Source organism: Elephas maximus, chromosome 2 (assembly GCF_024166365.1).
Source record: "Elephas maximus indicus isolate mEleMax1 chromosome 2, mEleMax1 primary haplotype, whole genome shotgun sequence".
NCBI lineage: Eukaryota > Metazoa > Chordata > Mammalia > Proboscidea > Elephantidae > Elephas > Elephas maximus.
Window position 1 is genome coordinate 124,360,676 of NC_064820.1, and position 8,895 is coordinate 124,369,570.

The 8,895-nt window shown below is 43.0% G+C and overlaps 1 protein-coding gene across 1 annotated transcript in view; it reads right to left on the minus strand.

Annotated features, from left to right (window-relative positions):
* The window catches only part of HSPA4 (heat shock protein family A (Hsp70) member 4), a 47,000-nt gene extending 40,503 nt beyond the window's left edge, over positions 1-6,497 (minus strand). The window contains exon 1 of the mRNA XM_049872404.1: positions 6,120-6,497. Coding sequence (XP_049728361.1) covers positions 6,120-6,226 — 107 coding nt within the window. The 5' untranslated portion in view covers positions 6,227-6,497. The remainder of the gene's footprint in view (positions 1-6,119) is intronic.
* Between the last annotated feature and the right edge of the window lie 2,398 nt (positions 6,498-8,895).

The window sequence follows — 8,895 nt, forward strand, 5'->3', positions numbered from 1 at the left end:
CGTTGCCATCCAGTCAATTCTGACTCATAGCAACCCTACAGAACAGGGTAGAACTGCCCCGTAGGGTTTCCAAGGAGCACCTGGTGGATTGAAACGGCAGACCTTTGGTTAGCAGCCATAGCTCTTAACCACTACGCCAGCAGCGTTTCCAGGTTGACATTACCGTTGGAAAAAACCCACTGCCGTCAAGTCGATTCCGACTCATAGCGACCCTATAGGACAGAGTAGAATAGGTTGACATTACAGGATGTTAATTCAAGCCAAGTTCAAGGCTCCTCTGTTCTAATCCTAAAGTCCTAGGAATAATATCCTTTTTCAACAAGAGAATGGTATTGTTCTCCCTGTCCTGGGTAAGAAATACCGCTGACCAAATATTTATGAGCATTCTGATAGGATATTATGAACACGTGCAATGAGTACAGACCCTTAAAAGGTACTGCTTCCTGTATGTAACTGTTAAGTAGGACTACTCTCAGAATATTAGGACAGCTGCTGCTCTACAACATTTAACTTTCTTAAACAATGTAAGAAAATGAACTTTTCAGAGAACCCACAATAGTATTTACACTATCATATAAAAGCTGCAGGCAAAACTGGCATGGAAATGGGTATCCTCGGATTACTGCCTTAGCCCTGACCTTCAAATTACTAGAAGGAGTTGGTACCAAACAGACCAAACGATTCATACTTTTGAGATCTGCAGTTTCTAAAACACAGAAATTTCTTAATCAATAAGATTCGCACATTAAGATAAAAGCTACACAGCTGTTGAACCCTAGAGGCAAACTTTTATACAGTTCATTTTACTGTTCCAAAATATAATCTGTTACCTCATTAATAAAAATATAAAAATTAATAATAGCAATATCAGCACAAATAAGGATCAAGAAATCACTTAAGTTCCTAACATGAATTAATCCTTAAACTTTTAGAAAGTATTCTGGCAATATGTATTGAATTTTAAGTATATACCCTCTGACTTAGCAATTCCACTTCTGGAAGTCTATCCAACAAAAATAAAAGTATCACTGTAAACTTTCACCTAAAACACAATAAAGCAAAATTTTTACAGAAAAAAATAAAAGTACCAACATATGAATATACAAGACTTAACTGCTGAAGCACTGTTTGTAACAGCAAGAAATTAGAGATGACCTGAGTTCCGGAAGAAAATGTTAGTCATAACATGAAAGTTACATATTTACAAATATGGTAGATTCATATTTACAACTCTGAAAGATATCTAAAATATATAAACTGAAAAAGAAATTAAATATATACCGATTTTATTTGTTTAAACATACACAAAAAACCCTATGGGTCTACTCGCAGAAGTCAAGAAGAGAGTATGGCGGGAAACACAGCAACAGCGGTTAACTGGAGGGAAAAGTTGTTTAATTTTACTTTAGCACTGGTGTTTTTACTGTTAAAGCAAACAAATACTTTGTTGTCAGTTTTTTGTTTTTTGTTTTTTTTTTTAACTTAAAAGCTAGGAAACCCAATTTGGAACCTGATAGAAAGTTCCTGGAGATTAAGTCTACCAATTTTGTATACAAAGTTGTATTTCAGTTCTTAAATGATTCTAAGGAACAATTTTCTAAAACCTCTGCACTTAGATAAATGAGAGGCAGTGGTGTAGACAGTCTGAACCTTTGGTTAGCAAATCAACTTTCCTCTTCTTTGATTCCAAGAGACCTAAATCATCCTGTTTCTCTACTAAGTGTTACAATGTGTAATACAGGCATTTACTTCATAGAGGAATACTCTTCTTGAAGAAATAAGACTGTGGTAATTGTTGTTAGCTGCCATCTAGCTGCCCCCGCCCCCACCCCCCTCATGGCAAACCCCCATACACAAAAGAAGGAACCCAGCTGTAATCCACAGGCTTTTCATCGGTTGATTTTTAGAAACAGATCATCAGGCCTTTCTTCCTACTCCATTTGTATGGCAGTTCCACAAAACCTGTCCAATCATAGCAATGAGCATGCCTCCACTAACAGACAGGTGGCGGCTGCGCGTGAGGTGCGCTGGCCAAGAACTGAGCCTGCACAGCACACGAGAATGCTAGCCCTGAACCACCATGGCCCCCATGCATAAACAAGGTACCAGGTGTTTACCAGGTAGCCATAAATTACACATTTGTTCAGCTTTTGCTACTCTCAAAGGTAAAGTTATAGTAATAGGTTTCAGCTCTTCGAATTCCTAATATATTGTTTTATTAGGAACCAAATCCATGAGAATGATAATATAAACAATTCATCCACAGAATTATTTTCAAAGTAACTCATTTCTAGCACATGAATTGTCTGGAAACTATGGTCCAATTAACTTCTGTAATATTTGGCAATCCAGTAACATTTTTACTCCAAATAAACTTTAAGGTTGTACCCTTTCTACTGCAACAATCCAACTAAATATCAAAACTGGTTTTTCATCTTACTCCAAACCCTATGGTCAAAAAATGTCAGCACAAACACATATAATTAAAAACACACACACACACACACACAATCTGTAAGATTTATCTCAAACCCAGCCACTTTTCTCTATTTCCCATGCTAACAACACTAGTAGAGATCAACATCTCCCACATGGACTACTGCAGCAGCCTCTTAAGTATCTCCTCTGCTTCTTCTCTTGCTCTTCTCAAATAAATCTATTCGCCACAGAAAAAGCAACCATTATTTCTAAAATATGACTTGGATCACTTCCCACTGGATCTTAATAAAAATCCTTAACATGATCTACAAGGTCCCGCATAATCTTATCCAGCCCGCCTAATTCCTCTCCAGGTTCATCTCACACCAGTTTCTCAAGTGGCTCAAGAGTAGCTATGATCCTCTCAGTCTGTCACGTGTACCCAACTTTCTGCCTCAGGTCTTCTCACTTGCTGTTCCTTCTGCAGGAAACCACTCTTCCTCAAATCCGACACCACCTCCATGGTAAACTCCTACTCATCCTTAGTCTTGGCTTAAATGTCACTTCTTAAAGAACACCTTCCATCTCCACGCTACATCCAATTTAAATCAGGTCCACCTGTTACACTCTCAGCATCTTCTGTACTCTTCCGTCTTAGCCTTTACCATAGTAATTATATACTTCTCTTTAACACCTGGCTTTTTCCACTTGCTATGACCATGACGGCAGGATCTTGTTTATTTGCTCACCAGTGTATCTCCAATGCCTAGAAAAATGGCTGGCATATTGGAGGCACTCAACATTTGCTAAATGAGGAGAGTCTAAAATGGGTGGGAAGGCAAAGTTCCTCAAAAACTGAATCCAAATCCTGCTACATCCATCACAATTTGAAATGAGGTATTTCCTCAATAGCCAACTCTCTATAATCTGCATCTCATTTCGACTTGCACATTAAAACGAATCTACGTCCTACAGTGTTCGTGTACCTCTCCACAGATCCAAATCCATTATTTCTCAGCCACCAAAAAATCAATCTCTCTGCTCTCATTTTCTACTTAGCCTTAGACTCTGACACAGAAATCTAAGCTAATCAAAATCACAGTTTAGAAATTACTTGAACTATGGTCTTCCTGTAAGTTCCTGGAGAACAGAAAGGAAAATATCAGAAAAACATTTACGGAAAATCATTTAACATTTTATTTTTACCATAATTACATGGCCACCCAGCATTAAGTCTTTGAGGCAAATTTAATTGCAATCTGGGCAGATTATTTTTTTCCTGAAACAACTTATAGCTTCAAATAATGGAATTCATGGCAAAACTACTGTTGTAACTGCTGTTTGTCTAAAAAAAAAAGAGCGTAAGATAATAATCAAAAAGAAAGGACAAGACCTTTCCAATACTTGAGATTCTCTTCCTGTATCCCTCTTAGAGCTAAAATAGCTTCAATTCCAGGCAGGAAAAGACCAAACAGCCTAACTCAGTGCTCTAACCTTTTTAAATCCTTGGAGACTACCTTTACAGATGAAGGAAACTACAGCCCAGGAAGACAGTATTAGATAGGAAACTAGGCTGCTTCAAACAACCCCTTCCCAGTCAGCAGCAAAAAAAAAAAGCCCAACTTTTAGTCTAACCCTTTGTGTTAGGGAAAAGGAAAATGCTAGTCATTTGACAATACAAAGCAAGAAAAAAAAAAAAGCACAGAAAAGATGAACTTTGCAGCAATATTTTTGTGCTCTTTCCTCTCTCCTGTTTGTAAAACAAGCACAAAAGACAGAAAAGTTTAGAGTGGGAGCAAAGAGTTGGCCACTTAGCTTGTGTTAGAATCTCCCCAAGCCATCCAGGTATATGTAACCATTTGCTCTCTAAACCCATTTTACAATGTAATCCGTTCATCAAAATTGTAACAACTGCAGGCACTTCTGAATTTAGGAAAAAATCTGATCAATAAGTCAATTACAGTCACAAGGTTTTACTGGGCAGGGGAAAAAACTGTTTCAGAACATTACAATTCTGATCAGTTTATATACAGTACAAACTGTTAGGGGATTTCCCAAAAGGGAAATTTAAAATGATTGGCTGTCATACACTTAATTGGCAGGAGGCAGCTTGGACTGGTTAAGCTTCTGCATCCGCATTCCACAGGCTAGTTACGGGCTATCTAATTATTTAAACTTTTCCCAGAACTGTCTTGAACCCACTAAGGTTAAAGACACTGGTCATGGTGCCCAGTGATCTGTTCAGATGTTTCACCATAAGATGAAACATAGGGTACCTGCTGCCCACTCCACACCTCCTCAATAAATTACTAGCTCTGCCCTTCATCACCTCCTAATTATTCTATTTGATGCTTATTTTCAATTATTCCTTTCCCTGATATAGTTTGGAAACCAGGTTACACTTACCAAATGACAAGTAGACAATTCAAGTGTGGTTTTAAGGTTTTTCAAGTTTTGCAAATTTGTTTGGATTCTATTACACACATAAAATCCATTAAATAACCATCACTGAGATCTTCCTAATTTAAAAAAACATTACTGAGAAATTCTAATAATGTTAACAGTCCTTCCTTCCTACATTCTTTCCCGTGCTAGTTTCTTTCTGCTTTGAAAGAGCAACCAAATGACTAGTTTTCTCCTTTTCTAGCGTATAAAAAGTGAGAAATACAGAAGACCATCTTCCTTCCTAAAACATTTTTTCTTCGGACACAAAGAATTCTGATTTAATAACTCATTTTCTTAATAATTTTCCAATTGATGTTCATAAGAAATACAACAGGTATTTTCAAGAAAGTTCAACAGTCATGACTGCATTGATTTACAGAAAGATATTCAATTTGTATTCTAAAGGCACACTGTTTTACTCTAACCAGGAAAGACCTGGGTGAGTCAAGATTTTTTAGTGCTGAATCTATACTGGTCGCTTACTATAGGTTTTAGAAGGCAAAGTGCGTCCCTGAGTCATTCATTAACAATTGCGGGCAACACCCTGGTTGAAATGAATGTATTACCGTAAAGTGGAACGCTATTAAGAGGTAATGTGCAGATAATTACTCAACGTTGTTCAATACGCTGAAACGATGTAGAAAACCGAAGGAAAACAAAGGGGTCAAGAAAGCACTCATCTTATTAAATCTTCTTCTGACATCTACCCGTGATCCCTGGTCCATCCGGAGCTCGAGCCCCCGAAGCTCCCGCTCCCTCTCTTCCGGGCGCCGCCCCGCCCCCACTCACGTGGAACTCGGGCCTCTTTTCGTTCTCCCGGCCGGCAGCCGCCAGAACCCGTTCAATTCAACTAACTTGTATTAAGACCAGTTCTGTGCTAAGCTCCTACCCGCTAGGGTCAAGAAAACTCAATACATTCTGGGCCAGGCTTATACCCCCGAGAGAGTCCTGGACCATCCTACACTTAGGCCTGCCTTCCCTCCAGCTAGTACCTATGCCCTCCGCTGGTTCAACTCCCCACTCCAACCTTTCGCTCAGCCCGCGGGACCACCAAGGAAAAGCCTGCCACTGGCGAAGACCCACACCCGCGGTACGGCGTGGCGACCAGTGACTGGACAGAGTGGGGGCGCCCTACGAACGGGGACCTCGGAACGGAGGCGATTCCCTGGCCCACGTTCCCCACGCCTCGAGGGTCGCAGCTCAGAACAAACGCCACCCCTCCCGCCCGTGCACGCGGTCACCCGGCCCACACTCACGGCGTGCAGCGGTCGCTATACTCATTAGCGATCGTCTCGATACCGCCCGCGCGGGCCACAGCGACGTAACAGCTCTGGAAGCCGAGGTCTATGCCCACCACCGACATGGCGCCGGCTACAGCTCGGGCCCGGGTCCGTCCGGCGAGACAGGACACGGACCCCGGTGGGGCTGGCACGCGAGGAGCGAGTTTCGTGGACCCGAAGACCGGGACTAGTGGGGGGGCGTGCTGGTGTCTCTGCGAGCACCTAGGTCCTTGGACGTGTGGCCGCAGCCGAGAGCTCTGCTCTGGCCGGCTCGGCACGGCGGCCACAGGAGGGGCGCCGGTAGCGGGGGCGGAGAAGATCTCGAAGGATCTCGTTGCGAAGGGAGCAAAGCCGCAGCGCGAGAACTGCGAAGTAAAGAAACGTTCTCGCGAGAGCCCGGCACAGACGCTTTCCTCCTGAGGTACCGCCCCTATGTACGTCAGAAGGTTACGTCATGCCCAGCCACTAGAACCTAGGAAGGGACCTCGCGGCTGGAAGGCGGTTGAAAGGCGGAGCTGACCAGTGGAGCGTGCGCAAAGATCCCGCCGCAGCGGCTTCGCCTGGCAGCAAAGAGCTCTGGAGAACCTCCCCTTTGGAAAGAAAGGAGACCCGACTTAAGGCAAAATATTAAGGAAGTGCAGTTGGCTTACTTCCGCTGTTTTTCTTTATCTCAAAAGGAACTTCCGGTGGTGCTGCCGACTGCGTTCCTCTTTTTGCTGGGCCCCGGAAATGGGGACGCAAACTACTCTTGTAATTCCCTTCTTGGTATGCTGGCAGTAGGGGGAAGGCCGCCGTTGTAACGCGGCCCTAAGTAGGGTCTTATGTCGGGCTCTGTCAAAACCGTCTCTTCAGTGAAGGGGAGGAATCCCCTTCCAATCCCACCACCTTGCCATTTCCGTTCACCTTTGTCGCGCCGTGCTCGAAATCACTTGTGTCCTTAGATGTGACTGAGGAGCCCACAGGACTTAAGCCTTTCATTTCCCAGTACATCCCAAGCACCTGCCTGGTGCTAGGCTCTGAGGTGAAGGCAGGGGACAAAGCTGGATGACACCATGCCCAGCCTTGGCAGGCCACTCAGACCAGACAGTAGCAAGTTCACATGAAGCTATCGAATCTTAAGTTTCAGAGCCCCTGACTTGCACGGGCCCTTGGGAGAGCAGGAAGTTATGAAGTGTTCTAGGTGGGGATGGGAAGCCAGCTTGCAATCAGAAAGCAATTCTAGGTAAACAGCCCTGATAAATTACCTAAGGAGATACTGAGGAAAGGATCTAAGTCTCCAGTGATCTGTTGTGATTTCATCTTCTAAATATGTACTTTGTGGTTTTTTTTTTTAAAGGGCCCCCAATAGTATATTAGCTTCAGTCCCACAGAACCTGGATCCACTCAGAAGGGGAGCTAAACAAACTGGATCTCAGTTCAGGGTGGCAATGCTGTATGCACAGAATGGGGAGAAAAGTGTACCGCTGCAACTAGTTAGAAATACCAGCAATTGTGAGCTAGTGTGCCTTGGGGAGGAAACCCTGGTAGCGTAGTGATTAAGTGCTATGGCTGCTAACCAAGAGGTCGGCAGTTCGAATCCGCCAGGCACTCCTTGGAAACTCTATGGGGCAGTCATACTCATACTCTGTCCTTTAGGGTCGCTATGAGTCGGAATCCACTCGAAGGCAGTGGGTTTGATTTTTTGGTTTTGTGCCTTGAGGAAATGGTGGTATAGTAAAGTGCTCGGCTGATAACGGAAAGGTCGGAGGTTGGAACCCACCATCTGCTCTGTGGGAGAAAGCTGTGACAGTCTGCTTGCATAAAGATTACCGCCTTGAAAACCCCGTGGTGCCGTTCTACTCTGCCCTATAGGGTCGCTATGAGTCATAAATTGAGTGGGTTGGGTTGGTTGGTGCTTTGAGGAAGACTTCTAAAAGTTCTGTATTGCTGGAATTGGGTTTGTGAGTTGAAGACCTCGGTACTACAATAACTGTCCTTGGACACTTAATGAAGTCAGTGGACAAAGAAGAATGTATACTTTCCCCTCTTTAAAGGAGGCACATCTCTGCACTTCCTTTCTCTAGCCTCTAGGAGCAATGCCAAAAGCCCAATTTATTATCTGCCTTTAGACTTGCAAATTACTACACAGTTCTCACCTTTTCACTAATCCAAACATGTTTTAGTCTTGCAACAAAGGTTAAGTACAGGTTCTACCTGAGGGAAGGTGGGATGGAATAGGAGAGGAGGCAGCAAGGAAAAGCTGGTGAAAAAATTTAGGTTGACCTTGACCTTTCTTCCTCTCTAACCTGTTTTTATCCTACTCAGGGAGATAGTGATAACACCAAGCACAGCTTTGACTGTAATTATGACAAAGAATACTGTCTGCATCTGTCCACTCTGGGTTATTAAGCACTGGACAAATAGAGCCCAGGCTGGCCTAGCTGAAATGTTGAGTCCAGTTAAAAAATCACCGTGTCTGAGTTACTCTGTCTCTGCTTACCTACCACCCTTTAGGAAGTCTGCCCCAGCCTTTAGCTCAACTGACGAAAAAGTACATCCGTATCTTTATATGTTCCAACTTCATACCTCACGTGCCTAGTTTGCCTTGGCACTACTTTTCAGTTTAAAATACCACCAGCCCTATCAATCGTTTTAATGATTTGTCCTTCTCAAAATAAAACATAACATCAGTCAGAGAGAGTACTCATCCTACTATAAATAGTTTCCTGGATCATCAAACTTACAGTTCAAGAGGCTATTTTGAGATATTTAA